General features: G+C 38.8%; 1 protein-coding gene across 1 annotated transcript; it reads right to left on the bottom strand.

Moving 5' to 3' along the window:
• Positions 1-18,871: 18,871 nt before the first annotated feature.
• Positions 18,872-19,729, bottom strand: LOC150090649 (uncharacterized). The gene has a single exon (XM_090381094.1). It carries the CDS (start codon positions 19,727-19,729, stop codon positions 18,872-18,874), a length of 858 nt encoding a protein of 285 aa, XP_090237220.1.
• Between the last annotated feature and the right edge of the window lie 7,542 nt (positions 19,730-27,271).

Below are 27,271 nucleotides of genomic sequence, written 5' to 3'. Positions count from 1 at the left end.
TGAATAACTACTGTACATATAACGAATCAAAACAGGTGTCTGGAGACTAGGCACCTGCGAGGTGATCTGATTGAGGTGTGTAAGACCTTGAATGGGTTGCAACGCTGAATGTTGATGGGATTCTTCCTCTTGCTCAGATTACACACCTGAGGGGGCATAAATGCAAATTGAGGAAAGGCAAGTTGTAGAATAGCTGTGCAGAAATTTGCTTTTAGCCAGCGGGTAATTGCTGGAACAAACTTCCATCTGTCGTTGTGTAAGTCGATAGCTTAAATAAATTCAAGGAGGAACTGGACAAACGTTTAGAGTGAATGGATGTATGAAATGTTTTTTTTTTTGGCTAATGCTACATAAGCTCATACACTTGCTTTCTTGCATCACATTCCTTTATTACTACTACCACCACAAATAATTTACTTGTTTCAGAAATGAGTATCATATTCACTTTAAGCAGCACTGATGATACCATTAGTGAAACTAATCCCACAGGCATTACGTAAATGTGGACACAGCGCCATCTCTGTAGTTGTGTAGTGTGCTCTTTGTGCACGGCATTGGGTGACCGCAAAATTTTTCTTATTTCTGTTTTTAAAAACAAAACATACAAAAAAATGTTTTTAGTGAATATGTAAGGAACTAGTGAATGAATAATCAATCATATTGTTTAATATCCCCTTAAATGAGTGAACGCCATGACGTTCTAGTGTCAAAATTTCATAAATTGTAATTATCAATTAATTTACAGTTTTTACAATGTTTTATAAAAATGTTTTGATATTTTAGGTGAATAAATAGGAATAGTTTTGATGAGTACGATGACTGATAACAAAGGGAGTGATCTCATCTGCGAGCATTGCGGGAAGGTATTTTCAAAGCTTTCGTCTCTTCGGCAGCACAGGAAACTTCATTCAGACCAGAATACCTTTAGATGTGCTACTTGCGACAAACCATTTCGTTCATCATCACTCCTTCACATCCATGAGGATATTCACAGAAATAAGAGGCCTTTCACTTGTGAAACTTGTGGGAAGACGATGAGATTTTTATCAAAATTCATTATGCACAAAAGAATCCACACAGGGGAAAAGCCCTTTTCTTCTGACATTTGTGATAAAAGATTTTCACAAAAGTGTAACCTTGTAGTGCACATGAGGATTCACTCTGGTGAGAAGTCTTTTCAATGTGATATTTGTGATCGAAAATTCTCACGAAATTCATCCCTTTTATCACATCTCACAACTCACACTGAGGAAAAGCCATTTTCTTGTGACATTTGTGGTACAAGTTTTTCACTAAAGCATAACCTTGTAAGCCACATGAGGATTCACTCTGGTGAGAAGCCTTTTCATTGTGATATTTGTAAGCGAAATTTCTCACAAAATTCAAACCTTTTAACCCATCTAAGAACTCACACCAAAGAGAAGCCTTTCACATGCGCATATTGTGGTAAATCATTATCGACTTCATGGAATTTATCGATACACAAAATGTTCCACACTGGAGAAAGACCGTATTCCTGTGACAAATGCACAAAGACATTTATTAGATTATCAGATTTAAGAAGTCACAAGAAAGTGCATTCTAAGTTCCTTATTCCTGTGAATTCTGTCAAAGGGCATTTTCACGACAACAGTCTCTGCTCCACAGGATAATCCACACGGGTGAAAAGCCTTTTTTGTGTGAGTTTTGCCGGAAAACATTTTCATGGGCTTCCTCTCTAACTACGCACATAAGCGTCCACACCGGAGAAAAACCCTTTACATGTGCCACGTGGGGCAAAGCATTTTCTAGACTATCTAACTTGTCGGCCCATAGGAAACTCCCTTTTGAATAAATGTCCCTCAAAATGCATTTGTTTTCCGTGTTCTCATAAGTTTTCTCAGAAAAATGAATAATCCACTTATCTCAAAAATTTCTTTATTTCAGGGAAAATGCCTTTCATTACAAATAATAATAATTATTATTGTTCTCCATTATTTGCTTTAATTTTCCAATTGAACATACGTTCACTTTTCTGTTTATCTTATTGATATTTTAGTGTCAGGTTCCAACTTGTCCATGTATTTTATTAATTTTCTGACATTTCATTGGTTTTATTTATAAATTACTGATATTTAACTTTTATAATAATTTCTGTATTATGTCTTATTATGTAATAAATGGTTTCTTTATAATGTGAGTACTTTAATTTCGACAGTTATACATTTGACTTTTAGTTACGTGAAATACGAAAATTATTGGAAACACCCCTTACCTGATTAAGTAATGACTGAAATTACCTTATCCTTGTCACCCTGGATACCTTTCAAAATTTCTCTTTATTAATAACCTAGAGTTTCACTTAAGAAGTAAAAACGGATTAAATGTCATTTAGAAAAGGGTGTGTGTTTTGTACGAAATTATTCACTATAACTGGTCAATAGAGATGTCTTAAAAGCCTACAGTTGTAATCCAGTAACAGCTATTTCGATTCTGCGCTTACGGGTTCAAAGGGTTATATTTTATAAACATCGGAAGGTTCACTCAGGTCGGAATGTGAACGCAGGGCTAAGAGAGGGGGTGAGCAACCGTGATTCTCACGTGAATACATGTCTGAAATACCTCTCAGCCCATGCAAGGTCTGCGCAGATGTATGCTATCGCTTTACATTTACCTAAAAAGGAGAAATGGAAGGGTATCTTCACGCATTGTGGGCATACTCAATTTGTTGCGTGATGGGGGAATAACTAGTTACCCCTTTTAAAGTGTTAGATAAACATTTTGGGAGAACTTGGGACATAAACACGGGTCCTCGGAAGTCCCAGACAGAGCAGACAGTGAGAATAGGTGTGGAGAAGACCACGAGTTTCGACAAAGAGATCCAGTGAGCCCCACCCGAAGAAGAAGTCGCCTTCTGATGAGACAGTGCCTAGAGTCGTTTTAACTGATGGAGGAAACGAGGATCGCTTGCTGATTGGGACAGCGCCCATCACAAACTGGTAAATGAAAATGTATTTCATGAGTAGGAAAGCCAATGTCTGCGAGAATAATAGTGATAAAATGGTTTCTTTCTATTAGATTATAGCATTTGAAAGTTAAGTGTGAAACACATATGTCTTATGATTTCATGTTTGCATTGATCAAATACTTTAGATATGGAGTTCTTGTATAAAAATGTTTGCATTAAAGTAAATGTCGTGAAGGGATCTTAACTGATAACCATATTAATGATTAAATTAATGATAATTACCTCGGAAGTCCCAGACAGAGCAGACAGTGAGAATAGGTGTGGAGAAGACCACGAGTTTCGACAAAAGATAATATGGACACGTAACGGGAAGAGTTTACATTTTCAATGTTTTGTGTTTCTTATATTTAGTAAGCAGATAAACCAGACAAAGGATTAGATGGCCAATGGCATTAAGTTGAAGTAATAATGACAATTATTTTGGAGGAGAGCATTAAAGTATAGACACCAGCAGATTATTATTATCATAGATCACTTTGATATCTTACACTCATGAAGTGTCATATTATGCTCATATTAATTAGGTATGTTGAAAATGTGGGGTGTGTATGTTCCCTCTGTTAATAAATGATGTTATATTTTTGTTAAAGATGTTTCTCTCTTTCTGCCAAAACCTCTCAAACCACAAAGCAACAGAGTTAGTGTTAACGGATAGTTAAAAGTTTATTGCGGCATGGAAGGCCATAAATACTGATACCTTTCATGTTAATCACAACGCTTAAATGCAAACTGTGGGATGGAGAGGGGGAGTGAATTTCTCCTTCTCTATTCTGAGGGTTTATGAGATTCTTTCCTATAATACCACTAGACAAATAGAAGAGCAAATTGTTAATACCAGTAGCCGAACATGTTAAGTTATCCAATAATAAGGAAGCCAAAAAATGCCACAACTACACTAAGAAGAAAAAATATTAGTTACACTTAGACAGGGTCTGGACATGTGTTGTGTCTTATGTACGGCGGCACCTAAACGTTGCTTCAACTCCGCCATGGTACACTGTGATGAGTACAGAGCTCTGTGATGTGGCCAGATACAAGTATGGTGCCATACCTGCGAAGTGTGTGTTTCTTGTTTTGTTGTATCTGGCCACTTAGCAACTAGGGAGCAGCGATCACCAAGATGGCTGCTCCCTCGTACCCTTCCAGGCCACAAGGAGGGGGGCCACAACAATATGCGTATTGTCAAACGAAAGTGACAAGGTAAAATCAATTCCAGTGGATGCCAGTATATATCCCGTACCACTGGGAGCCCAAACCGGTGGTACCAGCAGATAAATAAAATAAAATAAAAATAACTAAAATAATAATAATAATAAAATTAAATATATATATATCTATATAAAATATATATATATATATAATGATAAATAGATTAATAAATTAAAAAAGCAATGAATGTAACCAAATAAAAAATAAAAAATAAGAATTCTCAAAAAAAAAAGAATAAAAAAAACCCACAAGGAATAATGAATTGAGCAGGGTCATGTAGCTTAGTAATGGGGTGGCAATCAGCAGCAGTCGAGTCATTAGAGAAATCAGTATGTAAAGTCTGGTATCCCTTGTTTCATAATAAAATTTCAGGTAGACTTGGCCAGGGTGACACATGCCAGAACAGAACATTCTGTCGAATTGATGCCAGAATCGTATGAAGAGAGGAAAAACGTATACAGTCAATGATGGTAGGTGAAATAACAATTCAGTTATAAGGCAGATATCCTGATAGTAGGGAAACCGGTTATCTGGCGCCGTCTGTTAAAAATTTCTTTTGCAAATTCTTGGAAGATTTCAAGGGTTTCCTTATTTGTAATTAAATCGTGTTCATTTCCAGGAGCAAAGTGATGAGATGTAGTCGAGATCTGTTGCCGAAGGTCTTCGTAAATTGGGCAAGAGTAAATTACGCGTTGCTAGTCCTCGATGCCACCGCATAAGCAAGAATCTGTAGTGGTCAGATTAAACTGTAAGAGCTTCGCATTCAATGATCCATGAGCTGCTATTAAATGCAGAGACTCGAGAAGAACCATTTCTGTACGATGTTGGAAGAGGTAAATGAGATGTCAGGTATAAACCACTTGGTTACAATACCTTTAGTAGACAAGGACCACCTGGATTGCCAACAGTTGGTTAGAAAATTCCAACATTTCTCTTTTTCTTTCTTTGGGTCAGCAGTTGGATTGACAGTAATATTAAGGAAGGTAATAGGTATTCCTTTCCTAATATAATAGCAGAGACGTTTGCAAATAACATGAAGGTCAGCGGTTAAAGTGCCTGCAATAGCTTGTAGCGCCGGTGTGGAGACTGTACGGCATGTTCGAAGCAGCGCCAAGAGAAAAGACCTTTGTATAGTATCCAGTTGAGATTTTACGGTGAGAAGGCTGGCTCCTTTGAAACCAAATACAGGAGGCATATGACAGAATTGGGATAAAGACGGTACAATACAAGATGCAGAGAGTATTGTGTTTCAGTCTAGAAATTTTGAATTGCACTGATGTAAAGTTCTTAATCTTTTTAGAGAGATGCTGTAAGTGTGACGAGAAGGCTAGACGGTCATCTAGGAGAATCATCATGGACACTAGAGGAAGTGAATTTCCTTGATATTTAATTACTGGAGGCCTACCATAATTTAGTTTCCCCTTAAAGATCATCATTTTTGTTTTTGTCACTGAAATGGTGAGCTTGTTTTGAGTAGCCCAGTCGGATAGTCTGGAGAGAATATTATTTGTAGAAGGTTCTAGATCCCTCCTGGAATTTCCGTAGACAAGAATGGATAAGTCATCGGCGTAAGCTATTGTATTTATATTAGTCAAGTCATCAAAGCCACACTCTATACACCAAACGGCAAAACCCTTGAAGTAAATAGTGACGCACTACCATTACAAGCGTCCTAACTCACGCCAAGGTAACACTATAACAAGAGTGTACGCCCTTGAAATGTTATATGATGGAATTTTTTTTTTCCATAAGAAAAGAAGTAGAATGTATAGAAAAATAGGCAAAGAACAGGTAGTTACGTGAGTTTTTTTCTTGGACTGTGTGAAACAGTAAGGGACACGTTCGAACTGACGGTAGTTTTTAAAAGGTTTGGGTTCACCATTCACATATGGGAATTATAATTCATGGCAGGACAGATATTAGATTTCACAGAGTTAGTAGATGTTTGGAGAATTTTACAGCGAACATTCAGTCATAGAATTTTCTTTTCCTTCTATGTGAAAGAGGAAATATATAACACAGTGCTATTATAAAGCATGCTCATGTAGACTGAGTGATCAGATGAGAAGGAACATCCCAGTAATCCAAAGCGTTGACCATTTTTGAAGAGGCTTCTTCTGACTGTTACTGCACTTGCTACCACTCCTGTATGTTCTTCCCATTCTCTTTTCAGCTCAGATGAAGAAGCTTTACGCTTTTTAATGCATAAGCGCTTCAAAACGTGGTCCTGTTTTGGTGTAGAGACTCGTTTGCGTCCGGTTCCTTTTTTTCCTATTCTTGAGTATTCTTCAATAATGTTCTTCAGTATTCTTGAGTTTGGAAAAAAAATTTCTACTAACTATTGACTGATTACAAGACACTCCATAAGCAATATGACGGGAAGAACATCCTTCCTACGTAAAGCAACAAGAGCACTCTTTCTTCGTGGCGTCAACTGCACGTAACTCGCCATCCTGATACAAGCAAGCAAGGAATGACTGCAGCTCTTGCAGGGCGTGCTTATATAGCTGAAAGTAAAACTGATGCAATATTACGTCATCACCTACGCGTGTCAATCTTCTCTGATGCAATCTGTAAGAAATATTGCCATATACTTACGTTATTCGGAAGACAATTACTATTTTAAGTGGTGATGCACTTTCTTTGAGCACCAGTGTATATTTATATGCTCTCTGTACATATCTTTAACGCGTGCATGTGTGTTCTTGAAACGGGGTGGCCCCCAGGAATAAGCCATCTCCACCTCGATAAATTGTGATGGCGTAGAAACTCTACATAGTGGGCGTGAAAAAGTATATAAAAGAAAAGTGAAAGTTTAAGTGTGTCAAGCCACTTCACCACCAGGCAGCAGGCAACATCTTGGGAGCTACCACCTGGTGGACGTCCCTAGGCGCAAGGAGCCAGGCTCGGGTTTACTATCACTGTATGTGCATATAACAAATCGTGCACCAACCGGAAGTAGTGCAATACCGGTGGCTTCCTACAATCAGGTCGTCCTGGAGTTCCAGACCAATTTGCAGTAAATAGGCTTCGTCCTGATCGAGGTTGTCGATCAGGACGGAGACTCCCTGATTTATCAGGTGAGTTTGTTCATCGTCTTTAGATGTTATGTATATAATTTGAGATCGTCTGCATATGATGAGAAATCAGTGTACCTTGCGAGGGAAGGTTCAAGGGTAGCGGCGAACAGTAGATCGGCAGTATACCTCACTGCAGTACTCCTCTACTTATAATGCACTCCTGTTGGAAGGATTTATAGCTCATGATGAGTTGTCTTGGTGCAAGGATGAGGTTGATGGTTTTTAGCAGGCTTCCTGTTATGCCAAAGTACTTTTCTAGAATGTAGATGAGAGCGGAAATTGAGAGCTTATCATAAGCAGATGGAATATCAAGGAAGATGACGTCCAGCTGAGATTTACTATTAAAAGCAGTTTGAATTTTAAATAGGTGTTCGCTAAGATTTACTCTAAATATCTACTAATTCTTAAAAATCTAATATATGTTCTACAATGAATTATAATTCCCAAACGGCGAACAGAATTAGTAGTAATGAAAAAGGGTTTTGCCTCAAATAAAGAAACTTTTGTGTTGAATGGATTATTAACCTTGGTGCCCAAACTATAACTGAGAACAAAAAAACTGGAAAGAAATTCATTTTGAAGAGACACTGATTCAGAATGGTGTTTCCTGTGCCTGGACATATTGAATGTTTCATATTTGCATCAGTTGAATGTTTCAGATTTACATCCAACTAGTTCCTAAAAATCGTCCCAGTCCACCTACTTCTATCCTTTCTAAAGTAATGGAGAAGTCAGTTAAACACCAACTGTTAAACTATCTAGAACGGATCCATCTGATCATCGATCGCCAGTATGAATTCCATCAGTGTCAATCCCTGATTTGTAATCTCTGTTGGCATAAGCACTTTACAAATATTACTACCATTGTATGTAAAAAACTGGGCTTTCTTTTCCGCTCTCGAGGTTAAAATAAAAAATAAGTTACTTTTCTTCCAAAGAGCTGTTCATTGTGTACAAATCGCAAATCCTCCGTAACATGGAATATTGCTCCCAGGTCTGGGATGGTGGCCCCAGAAACCTCTCTCAGCCTTCTAGATTCCATTAGAATAAATTACATTCCATGACTCATCTCTCTCCATTCTGTGTCTCATAGACGTCTGCGTGGTAGCAATGTGATATCGTCACAGTCCTCCCCACACCGGATGGAAAAGGCCCGCGTTCGAATCCCGTCGATGACGGGAGGAACTTTAATGGACTTTTTTCACTCCGTGGCTGAGTTAGTCGGTCTCAGGCGTAGATAGCAAGGTTTTACTCCAGAAACTGGGTTTTTCGTCCAGAAAAACAAACAAATCGACTGAATTCAGTTCACCTCACCAAATATCAGCTGATCGTCGCAATAAATAGCTTAGCACCTACGGCCGCATCCAGTACTGATGAGATTCCTCAGTACATTTGTTGTTGATCCCATCCTGTTGTTATTTAACAAGATCCTTAATCAAAAAATTTTCCTTCCCATGTGGCATGTCTATTTAGTATGACTGCTGCCGAAAATACGCTCTGCTTCTCAGCCCAGTCACTTCTATCCAATTTCTTCTACATCAAGCCTATTAAAGCTCTTTGAGAAATCTCTTCTGGGAACGTTAACCATCCAAATTATGCCACAACAGCTACCGTACATCCACTATGCTACCCAATCAAGATCCACCGCCTCAAATCTAGTCAACACCACTACCAAGATCCTCGAGGCATTTCAGTACTGTTCGGAAATCACCGTACCATATATCGACGTACAGGCAACATTTGATTCCATATCCGTTCCGCGTTGGCAAGGCTACTATGTGAATAGTATCCTTGCCTCATTGGTGGCGACATGCTCTGGTTTATTCAGACAATATTTGAGAACAAGAACATTATTGTTCAGGATGTTAATATGCGTTACACCAGGACTATTATAGCTGGAGTCCCACAAGGCGGGGTCCTGTCTGGAAACTTGTTCTGAACTGTTCTCGTGACGGGCCGAACTGATATCATCACCTTTGCTGATGACATAAAACTGTTTACTCCCATCAGCCCTCGAGACACTGCTGAATACATCAGTGCGTCAATCCTTCAGAAAATCCAGAACCTTGAGGCCGTTCTCTCCTGTTTCGGTCTTCACATCAATCATGAGAAGGCGAAACAGTTGACTTTCTCGCTCAAACGGAACTCAACAATAGTGCAACCCGAACACTTGCTGCAAGCACTCAAGATCCTTTTACTGTCTAACTTCGAACTCAATCACATATCCAACTTTTCTTCTTCCATATTTATTCATATTCTGTTGTTTCTGCGGGTCCCATTGGGACCCGTAGAAACAACAGACTGCACACGCACACATTAACGCATGTCCCTTCGTACTTATATTTTTTAATGTGTGCACAGCCCCATTGTGATTAAATGTGCTTTTCCCGCAGGACCCTTTCACAAAAAGGACCCACAGAAGAAAGACTGAAATAGTTGTCTTATAATACATTAATCGGTAACACTGTGATGTGCGATATAAAGTTAATTACAAATTATTGTCATTTGCTATTTTCTTGTTATTTTTAAGTAATACAAAAGGTCAGTGTTAGAATTAATTACAAATTGATAATAATTATCTATTTTCAATATTATTTTTATAATCAAATTTTTATGTAGTCAGGACAATTCTTTTTATACTTTCTAAAAACGCGTTGAAATAGCTATTTTCCCAACATACAGAGAGAGAGAGAGAGAGAGAGACGAGAGAGAGAGACGAGAGAGAGAATGTAGAATGAGTACGAGAGACCGGCAGATACAGTGAGCATCGCGCATGCTCCGTGACAATAGCAGGTGAGATACCGTACATAGAAAATTCCGAGCTAAGTGATAGGCAAATAGAGATCGCGGCGCATGCTCATTCAAGTCGGAGCTGATAGTGACCTGCGAGCTGGCCGTGATGCGCGACGCTAATGTAAAGGATTACCTTTTTTTCTCTCTCTCTCTCGAAAATATAGGATTTTCATCCAGCAAACAGGCAAATCAACCGAGTAATGCACACAAATCACACACAGTATAATGTCGCCTCACAGTGTTGGCAAGGGACGTGTCTGTAACGCAACCGATATGGCGTCGGTTAAGAGTCATTTACCCAGAGACAACGGCGATAGAAGCGAACGGTGATATTTGAGCAACCCACCCCTGAAAAAAGCCAAAAAATCTCACCTCAGGTGAGATCCACAAGAAGAAAACCCGATGGTAAAACTTGAACCAGTTGCAACGTTCACAGATCGTAGCTTTGTCCAAACGAACAGGAGCGATGCGCACGCGTGTCAACACTCAATCGCGGCCACGATTACCGAAATTTCTGAGCTTGAACCGTTAATCGATCCGCTGCAGGGTGAAGGCCTCTCCAGCAACTTTCCAGTTCCTTCTGTTTCGTGCAATGGCCATTCATTTACTTCCCACGAACTCGTGAATTTCATCTGTCCATCTCCATTGTTGTCTTTAGGTTTTCTTTTAGCTCCTCTTGGGTACCAATCTGTTATTTTCTTAGTCCATCTGTCATCATGTCTTCGAGCTATGTGTCCTGTCCAACCTCATTTCAACTCTTTAGTTTTGATAAGTCCTTAATTTGTGTTCGCTTGCCTTGTGTTTTAATCCACGTGTTATTTGGCTGAATAAGATTAATTTAATTTTTCAATCTTATCGAACATCTGATTCCTAATATAATTTGTTCCATTCTTCGCTGTGTAGCTCTCTGCTTTCTTTCCATTCTTTTGGTGAGTGCCCAAGTTTCACTTCCCTAAGTCATGGTGGAGAGTATACATTGGTTCATTATTTTACGTTTCAGACAAATTGGGATATTGGTCCTCAGTATGTGACTATATTTCCTGAATGCTATCCATCCAAAATTTATTCTTCTCTCGACTTCCAGCCATTTATCATTATTACAGCTAATGACTTGTCCCACATACGTATATGACTCCAACTTTTCAATTACTGCTACTTCAATGATTATATCCCTTTCTGTGGCAAATTTGTTCATCATTACTTTTGTTTTAGCTATATTCATCTTTAGTCCGAAATCCTTACTAATTCAACATGACTGATTAAGATTTTCCTCTAATTCTTTGGAATCGTGGCTTATGACCACAATGTCATCTGCAAGTCGTAAATGGTTTAGGTACTCTCCGTTCACATTGACTCCTTTCTGCGACCAGTCTAATCTTCTGAAATCTTCCTCAAGGGCAGCAGTAAATAACTTTGTAGATATTGTGTCTCCTAGTCGAACTCCTTTCTCAAATATAAATTTACTGCCGTCTTTGTCTAGTCTAATAAAGGAGGTAGCGTTCTCATATATTTTCTTTAAAATCATAATGTATGGGGTGCAGCGGAAACAATGCGAGATCTTATTCTGGAAATGGCGTATTCACGATACACTCTTGATACTGTCTAACGGGGACAGTGCAATTTCTGTATCACCTCCCAGATAAAGTGACCCATGCGTCGACCACCCACTATCACCCCTCTGAGGAGGAATATGGAGCACTTTTCAAGAGTGCTCAGGATATTTTCACGAAAAAGAAGACACTGATTGCCATACATCAAGTTCGATAATCGACGACTGCAAAGAAATCCACAAATCAGACAGTGACATCCCTAAAATAACAGTCGAAGTGAAACTGGGAGCCACTCACCTCTGTGAAAGATCCTGGAATCAACAACATGGAAACAGGAAACCTCGGACGGAATTGATCTCATGATGGACTCGGCACCGGAACATGGACAAACTGTAGCTTGCTGCCGAACCCCATAAGGGCAATTGAGCAAGCACCCTAGCCCTGCCACTTTTAACTCACTCCTCTCGGCATGGCGGGAGGAGACGTTCCTCCGCTTCCTCTTCCTTCTCACCTCCCGTTCTTCGCCTGGTGAGCCATGGGCATGCCTCACTGAATTTTGGGGCCATCTACTCCATCGACCCTATACTTCTGTCTCTAACCCCCCCCCAGTCTCCAGACTCCCCTCTCTCCTCTAGCTTTCCAATTAGCGTTCAACCTATGCCTAAATTATCCCGCCCCCTACACTCAAAATTTTTAATTCTACACTGTGCAACTTAAAACACCTTTGGCTTTGTCCAACCTCTAGCGCTCTCCCTCCCTTTTTTCTTTTAGTTCATCGTCACTGAAACAGGGGTGCGCCAAGGGTGTTTTCCGTCTGGGTGCGAGATATAATTTGCCGCCCTTTAGGCCTTTTACATCAACATTAGTAGTAACAGCAGTTTTTTTGATTCCGGACCAGCATCAAAAGACTACTGTTATTTATTTTCAGTGGGCACCACCACCCAGACGCGTTTCGGAGCTTTTGGCTCACTCATCGGTGGGCGTCTCCTCTGTTAGAGAAGCGTTGTTTATTCGAAGTAGTGCAATACCTAGTATCTCTTTGTGAAGGTGGCCAGAACATGAGATAAAATCAAACGATCTTTTTATGGAGCAATTTAAACGCAACCAGTAGATATTCTTTTCCACTTTTAAAATTAATCTATAAAAAATTTGATTCTAACAGAGACAGAGCTCTGCATTGAAAATATAAAGGGAATATTAAAAATAATAAACTCTCCATTTAAAGTTTTATATTTTAATGAAAGTTACAGAAAGAAAATGATTGCATAAAATAAAGCAAGTGGTTTTTCTTTCCACATTTATCAGAAATATGAAACCAAATTTTCTAATTGGAAACAATTGTGTTTCCAAACTGCGACAGGAGGTTAACACCCGACGAAAAAATTTTCAACGCTCTAGACGGACATTGTCGGAAGTGGAAGTGTATCTCAAGCATCCGTACGGAACAGCAAGAAATGAATATACATCTCTTATTAAATCTAGGAGCACCTAGTTAGAAATTCAGTTGAAAATTCTGCTCCCTGGGGAGTGGTCTGCAGAAAGCCCACAAACAAACTCCCCAAGAGAAAAGTCAACACAGCCACCAAGACGCCAAAAAGCACGTATACAAAGAATTGTCCGAATCTATAAATAACATCTTTGACGCCATGATCCATCAACACACGCAACCAAACACCCCAGAGTAAATACTACTATGTGAGGAAAACAGCACATACACCACGACCCAAGTGGAGAACCCCTTGACCAAGGAAGAACTGGACACCCACCGCTGCAGCAATAAAGAAATCTGCAGTAGAAGATATGCTGGAGCCCGAGATCGTAGAGAAGGCTGTTGAAACCATCCCAAATGAGATCTTAGACATCTTCAACCACTGCCTTGAAGCAGGCCATTTCCCAGCAGTAAGGAGATCTGAAAAATTAATGCTTATTCTCAAGAATCCCACAAAACCCAAGACCCTCCGGAGTCATACCTGCCCATCGATCTTCTATCCGTACTAAGCAAACTCCTGGAACATCTTCTAAGCCAGCTTTTCTCAAACTGTGTTCCGCGGAACACTAGCGTTCCGTGAGATGTGAACAAGTGTTCCGGGAAAAATCGCAATTAATAATTTAAAAACATAATAAAATAAATAAATTTTGCATATTTGTAGCGTACACCACTTTTGTATCATTATAATATTTAACGTAATTTTTTTTCGGTTATTAATATGCTGGCATACACTAATAACCAAATAGACCGCGGACCACTTCATTTTAGCCTGCTTTGCATTGAGAAGTATGCGTAGGGGTATGACAACTACGAAAAAGTAGAATGTGGTGATCTAATATGCCATTCTTATGCGATTTAGCCTGGAGTACACGGGTTGAAGGAGAGGAGGAAGCGAACCGATACCATAACTAAACTCATTTCCTTGTATAATTGTTTTTTTGATAATTATTAGTATTTCGAAATATTATTATTAAAATAAATGACCATGGATTTGTGGTTGAAAAAAGGAACTTTAAAACGAGAAACAAGTATTTCTGTAGTGCAACTGTGGTTGATGAAAACGAACACAACATTGTCACACTTCAAAGAGAGGATGAACAATCGCAGCCTTTTGTTCCCCAAAAAATCCAAAGCGATAAAACAGGAACCAACTAATAAAAGACCAAAACGAAAGTATGATGACAGTTATTTGAACTTCAGCTTTACATGTGTTGGAAATAAAGATTCTCCTGATGCACAGTGCATCGAATGCGATGAAGTATTGGCACACAGTTCTTTGACTCCCACTAACTTGTGTTCCGTGAATATGTTGTGAGATGAAAAGTGTTCGGTGACTAAAAAAGTTTGGGAAATGCTTAGAATTTAAGCAATAGAATAGAAATTCATTACTCAAACTCTGGCCTTCAGTATGACTTTAGGAAGGGATGCTCCATGGTGGACGCCTTACAGAACATCGTCAAAGCAGCTGTCCCAACCAATCATAAATACTTCCTTGTCATTTCGGCCGATTTGACCAGCTAATTTGTACAATTGTATAAAAACTTATCTCGCAAACAGAACAGAACCTCTCAGTGCCCCATACTGTTCAGTCACACTACCACTCTACAGAGGATGCCCACAAGGCTCAGTACTTGGCCTAATTCTCTGGAACGTGGTGCACGACAGCTTTCTAAACCTCGACCGCCCTCGAGGTCACATGCCTATGCGGCTGACCTGATCCTAATGTTGGCGGTGGACTCAAGAGCTCACCTAGAGAACTCTGCAAACCGAGCTATAAATATCCTACAAGACTGGGCCACCCAAAACAATTTAAAGATATCCCCAACAAAAACCTGCTCCATCCTACTTAAAGATTCTCTCACAATATTAGAAGGGCTCCCCAGATAAAGATTCAGGAAACTATAATTAAGCTTTCCACCGAACTTAAATATCTTGGAATTCTGATGGCTAAAAATCTGTCATTCACATCCCATCTTACTTACCTCCGAAGCAAAATCAAAACACACTCCACACTAATAGCTACAGTTACTCGCCGCGACTGGGGGCTTAAGAAAAGGACCCTAGCCCTTTTCTATAAGGCAATCTTCTTACCAGCAATAACATACGCATCAGGAGTCTGGTTCCACAAGCCGGTAACAGCAGTAAACAAAAGGAAGCTAAAGACCAATCAATGTTCATTCCTACTGACAAACTCCAGAGCCTGCTGTACTGTAAACACCCACGCTCTCCAGGTCCTCTTGGGCGCTCTCCCCCTGGACCTGGATTTCGTCCGCTGTGGGTTTCGTTATCAACTGTCCATACGCAGAGCACTCACCTGAGTAGACTGACTAGACAACTGATCCGGCGAACGATCGTAACTCCAGTAAAAACGCCTTCCTACTCACCTACAGCCGGCCTGGCAAAACCACTGGACGACCTCGATAAAAGGGGAGGCCACCCGGAGATTCATACAGGATATTCAACTAGTGTTTCTTATCATACAATACCTACTTATTGGACACGGCGCAATAAGAGCAAAACTCTGCAGTTTCGGATTGAGTGACGCTCTTCTTTGCTACTGTGGACAAAAAAAAAAAAAAAAAACTATTATTTTTAGGCCACTTGAATAATGAAATTCATCTGCCGTGCTGTGTGTCTTATGTCTGTTAATTACATGTGTTCTATGGTCGATTTGTCTGTTTTGCTGGACGAAAAACCCCAGTTTCTTGTTAAAAACCTTGCTATCTACTCATGATACCGATTAACTCACCACGGAGTGAAAAAAGTCCATTAAAGTTCCTCCATTTATCGACGGGATTCTAACCAGGCTCTTTTCCACCCGGTGTGTGGAGGACGGTGTGATATCACTGTGCGCAGACTGCCACTGTGGACAACCAGAGAAGGGGAGCAGCACCTCATGCACCACTGCCAACTATACGAAGACCTGCAGTGCTTCTTAATAAGCAGAATACGTTTCTCGCCAATAAACCAAGAACAATATGTCTTGGAGAGCGAGGGCAATCATAAAGCCTTAACGCAGTTCGCGCAGGATCTTTTTACTAGAAGAAGAACATGCTCACTACCCTGGCAGGAATTTTCCTACAAACCAATCCAGAATAAAGATCCTTAGATGCCTCAACCAAACCAAAACTTGACAGCTACAATCTGAAGCACAACAAATCGTTAACTTAACCTGGATTTAATCACTGGCCTAAACGGGAGCCATTATCTGAACTTGAGCAACTCACACGGGCAGAACATGTCCCAGGAATGGCATAGGAAGATGTAGGCGTACACTCTTTTACTCTGTGTACTATATATATATATATATATACAGTAATTGTTTAATTAATTTATATATATATTTTTACCACCTACTGTTAATTTATTATTTCGGTAACTATATGTAACCCTTGGGCCTCTCACTGCTTATACAAGTCCAGGGATTTTTGGTTAGCTAGAATAGAGTGAGACAAACTGACAAATACACAGTTAATTGTAACATGTTTAATACAAGGGTTTATACTCATGTACATACAAATTTTCCACTAATGACCCAATACAGACAAACTCCACAGGGATGTACCGTTACAAAAGTTCTTTACTAAATCCCATTACCACGAAGAATAATTTACAGTTCTTTTAAGACCTCGGTTGGGTTTTATCCTTCCACTTTACTGGTTAATCATGTCCTTCGCAGGTAGGAGTACAGAATGGCTTATATTTTGTTCTCTTCTCCCCAGGGACTATATCTTGGCTAGGTATAATAATGATAAACAGTACTTACAATTAATTTTCCCCTTCTCCAGGTTGGTCCAGCTCCTTGGTTTTAGGACGATTTTCCATTATGCTCTTCATTTCGGGATTCCTTTGTTCTGTACTTCCAAAAAACTCACCGACCAACTCACTCTCTAAAACGGCCTACTGACTCTAAAACGACCAACTCACTCTAAACCACCAACTCTCTCTCCAAACCATCAACTCACCTGTTTCCCGCCCAACAAATCCTTATATATCCCATTTGGTCCTAAATTTTCCCCACCCCTTATTTTAATATAATCCCCGATTAAGTCCTTCGTCCTGGACCTTCTCCGTTTCTCCGTATATTTCTCCTGGCTCGGACTTTTTCGAGGAATTCTGAGCTGACCTTCTTTCAGTAGGTAAGTTCACCGTCCTTCTGAGAAATTTTCCTCGCCCTTAAGCACCTTCCTAATGGTTAATACCTGATCCTATTTTAATATTTCGTTTCCGGGTATAATTAAATGTTCACCGAATCAGTCTAATTTATAAGAATATATTCCAGTGTTAAATGGATATATATTGTTATTTTATTTTATTTATTTATTATTTTTTTTTAATAAGCCAAAGCTTACAAAGACTTGGGAAACACGTTCTGCTGCCAAAACGCCATTTGCCTTGAACCAGGTGCCCTCACCCAGTTAACTTTCCAACCCTTCCGTTTGCGGGTGGTAGGGACAACTCCTCTGTACCCCTATGCTCCTTTCCCCTGGCAGAGGAAGAGGGTCCTACGTCTCATCCGCTCCCTTGCTACCCCCTACTGGTGAGGCATGGGTCTGCCCCACAGACTTTTGGTGTTATATTCACTATTAAGCCCATAATTCTCTCTCACCCCCCAGTCTTCAGTCACCCTTTCCTCTCTATCTCTCTCTCGACTAACGTTTGACCCTTGTCAAAACTACACAAGTCTCACACTTAAACAGTTAACTCCACCTCGCATAACTTATCTTTCGACCCAAATCTTGATTTCTGCATCATCTCCGCGATAGAGGGACCCACAATCGTCCTATATTAACGGTGGATTCGTCCACTAGCGAGAGAGGTGACAGCGTTGCGTTGCCTGGTTCCTGGGCAACCAGGAACCAGGCAACGCAACGGACAGAATTCCCATGAATTCTATCCTCTCACTCTACTACTACATCTACAACCACTACCACTACTATTATTTCCTATTTCACATAACCAAAAAAAAAAAAAAAACGAATGTTCCATGAGTGAGTGTTTGCTGTAAATTTCTCATAACCATTTACTAATTCTATAAAATCTGATATCTGTCCTGCGATGAATTATAATCCTCACATGTGTTGTGGTGCCCCAAGACCTCTTTCAAATTTACAGCAGTCCGAATGTGTTCCTCACTATTTAACACAATCTAACAAAAAAAAAAAAAAAAAAAACCTCACATAACTACCATTTTTCTCTATACCTTCTAACTCCGTTCTTAAGAAAAAAAAGTCCCATCACGTAGATTTGAAGAAAAGCACAGAAATTCTAGTTCAATGCACAAATATGCAGAATCTTCTCACCCACTGTCAACCTGCTGTATTTTCCAATAATTTTCGTATTTCCAGTAAATATACGTAAAATGTACAATTGTCGAAACTACAGTACTCTTATTTTAAAGAAACCTTTTAATATGCAATAAAACATACTACAGAAACTGTTATAAAAGTTGAATATTTGTGAATATCAGCAAATCATTAAAAAAACAAATGATATCTTAATAATTAATAAAATACAAAGACAAGATGGAAACTGAGACTAAAATATCAAGACGAATACAGAAAGGAAATGTTCTTTGAATTGGTTAATTAAAGTGAATAACGGCGAACAATAATTTTATTATTTTTTGTAATGAAAAGAGTTTTGCCTCAAATGAAGAAATTTCTGATAAATCATTCATTCATTTTGATGTGAAAACTACAACTGATTTCAATATTGAAAACAAATGCATTTGAAGAGACATTTATTTACAGTGGAGTTTCCTATGCTTGGACAAGTGAGATAACTGAGAGAATGCTTTTCTGCAAGTTGCACACGTGAAGGGTTTTTCTCCGGTGTGGACTCTGACGTGCACAGTTAGAATGAAAGATCGTGTAAAACTTTTCTGACAAAACTTACACGAAAAAGGCTTCTCACCCGTGTGGATTCTCGTGTGGCGCACACAACTTGTTCTTTGTGAAAATGTCTTGTGACAGAATTCACACGAATACGGCTTTTCCTTAGAATGCACTCTCCTGTGACGGCTTAAATGTGATGAATTACTAAATGTCTTTGCGCAGATGTCACAGGAAAAGGGTCTTTCCCCAGTGTGGATTCGTCTGTGCTTTGATAGACATGACGAGGTCGATAATGATTTTCCACAATATTCGCACGTGAAAGGCTTCTCTTTGGTGTGACTTCTGAGATGTGATGAAAGCGTTGAATTATGTGAGAATTTTCGATCACAAATATCGCAATGAAAAGGCTTCTCACTAGAGTGAATCCTCATGTGAGCTACAAGGTGCTCCTTTCGTGAAAATCTTTCATCACAAATGTAACAACAAAAAGGCTTTTCTCCAGTGTGGATTCTTTTGTGCATATTGAGATGGAATGATTGGCTGAATGTCTTCCCACAAGTTTCGCAAGTGAAAGGCCTCTTATTGCTGTGAATGTCCTCATGGCGGTGAAGGTTTGATGATGTCCGAAATGCTTTGTCGCAAGTTGCACACTTGAAGTTATTCTGGCCAGAATGAATTTTCTTGTGCCGACGAAGAGACCAAAGCGTTGAAAGTAACTTCCCACAATGTTCGCAGATGAGACGAGTCCCTTTCTTATTAGACATCGTGCTACTCAGAGGTGTTCCGAATTGTTCACCTGAAAAGATTAAAACGTTTTTATAAAACATGATAGAAAACTAAATTAATTTATGATTACAATTTCAGAATATTCTCCATACTAATTAAGAAGTGGGCAATAGAATGTCTTGGAGTCCACTCATCTGAGGGAATATTAAATAATAATAATACTATTGGCTATTCATTACATTACATTGACTATTACATTGACTATTCAGTTACTACTTCGTTACATATTCGTAAATTTATTTATTTTTTTTTGGAATTTTTGTTTAAAAAAAAAATTCTGTCACCAGTGCCGCGCACAAATGATACACTACACAGCTTCAGAGATGATGACAGTTTGTCCACATTCACGAATCCACATTCACTTTAAGCAGTTCTGCTTAAAGTGAATAGGAAACGCATTTCTTCTAAAATTATAATTATTTGGGGTTTTGCTATGTCTTTGCCAGATGTCCAGTTTTCTTTCGTTGATTTGCATGAGATTTCGTTGATTTCTCTGCAAGAGAAATCAAGCTGACCCTCCTTCGTCCTTCCACATATTTTATGAACAGTGGAAAGATTTGCACTTCTCTACAGTCTGTAGAGAGAACTCTCGTGCATCGAAGGGAACCCTCAGGGCTGAAGGTTCCTTATCTGTTTGGCTGATGGTATTAACATAATTAGACCGATTGTTTGAGCTGTGGGTGGCTTAGGTTTCAGCTTCTCGTCCATTAAAATGTCAGTTAGATTATTTTATTACCATAAAATAATCTAACTGGCATTTATAATTAGATGTAATTGTAATATCCCCGTCCCTAATAGCATCACGTGTAGATGCAACGAATCCATTGTTTCAGTGCAACTGTCGAAATATGACGCTAAAGAACAGTTGTCAGTATAAAACCGTGTGTACGTTGTATGTAGATCGATGATAGCGCCCTCGCTGTAATTTTCTTACATATACCCGTTTATATATTGTCTGTAAACTGCGTGCGTTCTGTATGTATAACTGTCTCTGGTGACGCCCAGACCGATGTCCATCTCCACCAATATTCCTGTATCCAAATGAAACATACAAAAAAGTAGTAGGCAGACCACTCGGCCACCAGGGAGCAGGCTCCACCCGGATTACCGCATTTCGGTGTCCGTCCACAGCACGTGGGTCTACTAATACTGTCTGTTTAAATAACACAAAAATCCCACACCCACCAACAGTAGTCCAAGTCTGATGGGTGCTAGCGTCTCCTGCTTCTAGGCTGTCCAAAAAAAAAAAATTCCCACCCGAAAAAAATAAATAAATAATTAAAAATTAAAAAATAATAATAAAAATAATAATTAAAAATTAAAAATAAATAAATAAAAATAATAATTAAAAATTTAAAAAAATAATATAAATAATTAAACATTTTTAAAAATAAATAATTAATTAAATATTAAAAATAAATAAATAAAGGAGAAATTCTATCGTTAACCAGCCCGCAAGGAACAACCCTGCATCAGTAAACTCTACTGATGCCAGAAAAGAACGCAAAACATTCAGTCATACTATAAAAATTGTGTATGCGCACCGAGAACGCATAGCGGAAGTTATGTGAAACTTCTTTAGTCGAACATTCATCACTTGACCGATGATCCTGTATTGACCGCATGAATGCCGCAGGCGACAAATCTGCATGAATAACAGCCTCGGAGATAAGAGACGTTCCGTTACCAAATCTAGTTTCGACAAGTGCTGTGGCATCGGATGATATTTAAAACCATTTGACTTCGACAGAGCCGAAATCACTTTGTTCTTGAGAGAGAGCCACGACAGCTGTTACAGGCCGACATTTCACTTATATCTTCATTTGGAAAGAGTGCCAGATTAAGGCACGAGCTAGCAAGGCAGTCGCCCGCCGTGCCAGAAGCTGAACAGCACGGGAGGGATTTTTTTTTACAAAAACTTACCTATATTTCTAGGATATGCAAAGGGTGACAAAATAATCTTTCTGCCTGTGGATAATCAAACAGCGTGAGAATACGCTGTTTGATTATCCGCCCCTGTTTGGAAACGCTGTTTGAAGAAGAGCGTGATCTCGAGCTGGTACAATCTTCACATCGTTCTTGAACCAAACACACGGAACAGACTAAACCGAAATCATTATTCAGGAACGTACGTTTACACTCTGCGTGGTTGCTTCGATATTTCTTAAAATCCTGTTGCTGCTCCGGCTGTGTATTACGTGTTGAACGATTTGATGGAGTACTTCTGGCAGTCGGTTTTGGCTTCTTTGCTTTTCGTTTTCAACTGGGCTTCGAGGACTCTTCATCGTTTTCATTTGCAGTATCAACTTACAATTACAACAAGTTGCTTGACCTTAGAGACCAAAGGTATCTGCTTATTATTAATAAGTACACGAGGAAGCCTATTGTAATCAAGTTTCCCTTTAGTCAGCATCATAACCGTCTTAGTAGAAGCTATACTGAGTTTATTATCTGTAGCCCAATTGGCGAGACCATCCACAACCATCTTAATTTTACCGTCGATGTCTCTCCTTGATTTTCGTTGCACGCCAAACATCAAATCAACAGCATACGCGATCAACATGTCAGTGAACCTTTTGGACAAGGATTTCGTTCTCATATATTGCTATTTTGTTTCGATTTATTTTATTTGTGAGGGTTATTTGCGCAGTCTTGTTTTCATTTAGGTGTAGCTCGATACAGTCTAGATATTTTGGGATTTCTTTTATTTTGGTTGAAGCCACTTCGTTGCAGTGGTCAGCTGATTGATGATATGCGATGAATTACTTCCTCTTCAGAGCTAAGAATAGTTCTAGCGCTATGACAAAAAATGTGGTTGACTAGACGCCACCTTCAGAGACTCCTTTATCAACCTGATACGTAGCGCACGTTTCCGTTTGTTACTGAAGTTTGTCTGCATCGAAGCCTTTCTTTTAAAAAATGGAGGGCATTTCCAGTAATGAGGAAGTAGTCGAGCAGAATGACTACGTGATATATGTTGTAATATGCAGCTGCCACATCTAAAAGACGACATTCAGTTGCTCTTCTTATTTAGCGCTTGCTGGATCCTTAGCATTGTTCCCATTAGGTTGGTGATGGTCGATCTCTGAGGAAGTACTGAGTGCAGGTATTTTGGTCTGTGTTTAAAGAAATGTTGGATGATGATGTCCAGGATTGTTTTTTCGAAGATTTTTTGTAAAGAGTATCTTTTAGTCTGAAGTATTTTACAGATTTAGGGTTTTTAATTTTGGGGATAGGTTTTACATAATAGCTTTTCTACATCTTCAGGAAATCCTCTTCCACCATTATTCTCTGAAATGGGTGTAATAACACATCGACGACGTAACAGCTACAGATTTTAATCATAAATAGTGGGAATTCATCTGGCCCAATTCTTCCTTTATTTGGGAGGCTGTTGATTGCTCTTTTTAAGTTGTCTCTGCTAATACTGATTTCCTTAAATTCTTAATTGTTAGTTACGATATAGTCAGTTGGTTTAATCTTCTTGATTGATTACATCTTGCATCCTGTTAATGTTTGCTATCGTGTTAATTTCATTTTCCTTGAGAGTTGTTCAAAACATGGCTTCAGTCCATTCCTTAAAGGACTTCTCCATCATTTTATGAATGAAGCTTTTTTTGTTGACAATTCTTTTGCCTTTTTTCCGTTTTGTTTTAGCCATATCAATATTGAATATTGAAATTCATTTAATACTCTTTTCACTGTTAGAGCCAGCATCAGCCAGGTTTTCATTATGACGGCTGGCTGGCATATACAATACTATCACTAATATGCCGTCGTCTACATCGATTTCTGTGGAGTTGCGTTCTGGAGACAACTGGCTTAATGTGGGTTGTATGATTGCCATTAGCATTAACAACATAACTCTTATTTACGGGAGATTGTATCCCACTATTAAAATTCATTGCAGAGTTTGGTGTAGAAATGGCAGGTGCACTGTGTTCGCCAGCTATTTTGTCATTAGTATAAACCCTGGGTGTTTTCTCCAATATCAAACCGTCTGTTTTCTGACCAATTAGTACGTCTCCATGGATAGAATCTTCACTGATGGTTGGCTCCTCACACGGAGTTTCTTTTTCATTTACAGAGTTCTCTGAGATGAACACGACAGCAGGACTGACTTCACTGTTCCCATCGTTTGTTATTGACATCGGCTTAGGTTTATCTATATTAACGGAGTTATTATGTTGGGTCTCAATTCCTTTCGATTTCGACTTTTTACCTACAGGTGTTTTACAGGCTTGGCACAAGTAGGATTTTCGCTTAGCCAATGATAATTTGGAAAGATTATAAACACAACAAGCCCCTAAGCTGAGCGAGCAGCTGACACATGGCACTGGCTACACGTGCTTTTTGCGACGCATAGGGTATTCTTCTGATGGGGACTTGGCATGTTTAAATTCCACACATTTTTCTACAGTATAGTGAACGTAGAATATCCTCCTTTCAAATAACTTTCAAGTTTAAGCTAAGAATAGTAGTTACTTTAAGACGATTTTCTAAGGCGACGCTCAGTGGACTTATTTGAACTTGCTGGCCATTCAGGGAGGAGGCCACTAGGGAATTTACCCCACTTAATGATTGAGGGATTAAATCGGCGCTACTGTGTGGCAACCTTGACCTCCTGAGGTTTCTACATACAGAGTTTAGCCTTACTCGGAGAACGGCTTACTGTGGTTATGATAAGCCTTTTGTGATGTCTGCAATAAATGCAACAGAAAAATGACAATAAAATTTTACCTCTAATAGAGAGTTGGACGATAGTTCCATCATTGGATCGCTGATATTAAATGGAATCTTCTGGTATTTAATTCATCATGGTGCGCTGTTACGAACACTATATTTTTGGCTCATAGCGCAGAGCTTCAAAACGCGTGACCGCACGAATACACATTTACAATCTATACCCAAAATATATGTAACAACTATGCAGTAATGCAAAATCTGATGCTTTGGACAACAACTGAATTTATCCCTCTGATAAGTAATGATTTTTAATTTTATTTCTAGAACTGATTTATGAATTGCATTTAATTAAAAAATACGGAATTTGTATAAACCGAAATTTCAGTAATCTTTATTAATCATAATCATAATCCCCAGGAGCTCACATCTGGTGAGTACATGGGTTATACATACTCATGGTCCTGAGCTGAATATCATCATTCTTCTCTTTCTTGATGATTCCCTTCTACTTCTTTCTCTCTCTCTCTCTCAGGTTAACATGTGTTTTTGTAAGCAGCGTTTCCTAGAACGTGCGTTCATCTCCACTTCGTATCTCTGTGAAGGACAGTACAACTGTACAAGGGACAGAAGTGTAAGTAGTGTAGGTTTGTGAGTATTCTGTTCTTATGTTCTGGCCACTTGGCTACCCAAAAGCATCAGTCACCTGGACAGATGTCCACACCAAGGGAAGGTGGGCCAGATTTCTGTGGAGGCTCACTCCAAAGAGGAAAAAAAAATTCCCGTGGTGCAAAAAAAAAAAAAAAAATTCAAAAAAAAAAAATAATAATAAAATAAATAAAATAAATTTTTCATGGTGAAAAAATATATTAAATAAATAAAAATAAAATAAATAAATAAAATAATAATAACACGTGTCCCTTCGTATTTAAATTAATGTGTATACAGCTCCATTCTGATTAAATGTGCTTTTCACACAGGACCCTTTGACAAAAAGGTGGTCCCCCTAAAGAAAGACTTAAAGGGGGTATCTTATAATACGTTAATCGGCAACAGTCGGATGTGCGATATAAAGTTAGTTACAAATTATAGTTATTTGGTATTTTATTATTATTTTAAGTAATACAAAATGTCAGTGTTATAATTAATTAAAAATTGATAATAATTACCAATTTTTCAATATTACTTTTATAATCAAATTTTTATGTAGCAACCAAGTAATGCACGCAACTCACACACAATATGATGTCGCCTCACAGTCTTAGCAATGGCTGTGTCTGTAACTCAACGTGTATGGCGTCGGTTAAGACTAACCAGGAGACAATGGCGACAGGTGCCGAACGGTGATATTTCAGCAACCCACCCCTGAAAATAACCAAAAAATCTCACCTCAGGTGCTCCACAAGAAGAAAACACGATGGTAAAACTTGAACCAGTAGCAGCGTTCACAGATCATAGCATTATCCAAATAATCACGAGCGATGCGCACTCCATCGCGCACACGTGGCGACTCTCAGACGGGATATTACAGTGAGCGCCGCGCATGCTCAGTCAAGTCGGAGCTGAGAGCGACTTCCTATCTGGCCATGAGGCGCGATGCTAATGTAAACGATTACCGAAATTTCTGAGCTTGAACTGTTTTAAATCCACTGCAGGATGAAGGCCTCTCCAACAACTTTCCAGTTCCTTCTGTTTCGTGCAATGTCCATCCATTTACTACCCACGAACTCGTGAATTTCATCTGTCCATCTAATTTTTGTCTTCCAGGTTTTCTTTTAGCTCCTCTTGGGTACCATTATGTTATTTTCTTAGTCCATCTGTCATCGTGTCTTCGAGCTATGTGTCCGGTCTAAATCCATTTCAACTCTTTAGTTTTGAAAAGAATGTCCTTTACTTGTGTTTGCTGCCTTGTATTTTAATCCATGTGTTATTTGGCTGAATAAGATTAATTTAATTTTTCAATCTTATCGAACATCTGATTCCAAATATAATTCATTCCATTTTCACTTTGCAGTATTCGGCTTTTCTTCCATTCTTTTGGTGAGTGCCCAAGTTTCACTTCCATAATTCATGGAGGGGAGTATACATTGGTTCATTATATTACGTCTAACTGGGATATTGCTACTCAGTACGTCACTGTATTTCCTCACTGCGAAATTTATTCTTCTCTTGACTTGCAGCCATTTATCATATCACTAATGACTTGTCCAAGATAAGTATATGAATCTTCCTTTTCAATTACTTCTCCTTCAATGATTATATCCCTTTCTGTGGCATACTTGTTCATCATTACTTTTGTTTTAGCCATATTCATCGTTAGTCCAAAATCCTTATTAACTCTGCATAACTGATTAAGATTTTCCTCTAATTCTTTGGATTGTGGCTTATGACCACAATGTCATCTACAAATCGTAAATAATTTAGTACTCTCCATTCACGTTGACTTCTTTCTGCGACCAGTCTAATCTTCCGAAAGCTTCCTCAAGGGCAGCAGTAAACAACTTCGGAGATATTGTTTCTCGTTATCGAACTGCATTTTAAAATATTATTTCATTCAGGCATGCACAAATTGAAATAAAAAACAGTGACAAAATCGATAATACATTATTTTAATCAGGAGTTTGCTCACAATCTACATTGCTGTAGTATAAAAAAGTATTTTAACAAGGAACTGTTCCGCTGAAAAAATTAAAAAGGGGAACTATTTAATAAAAAAAATAACAAGGAGAACTACCCCTCCCAATTTGATTACTGTGTCTAAAACTCATCTTGAAAATGAGACAAAAGACGAATTCTAAAACATATATTTTAAATAACTAATAATTACATATAATGTT

This window comes from Mastigoproctus giganteus, chromosome 1, assembly GCF_048544385.1.
Source record: "Mastigoproctus giganteus isolate SK-2022 chromosome 1, ASM4854438v1, whole genome shotgun sequence".
NCBI classification, from domain to species: domain Eukaryota; kingdom Metazoa; phylum Arthropoda; class Arachnida; order Uropygi; family Thelyphonidae; genus Mastigoproctus; species Mastigoproctus giganteus.
This window is presented reverse-complemented; position numbering and strand designations above follow the sequence as displayed.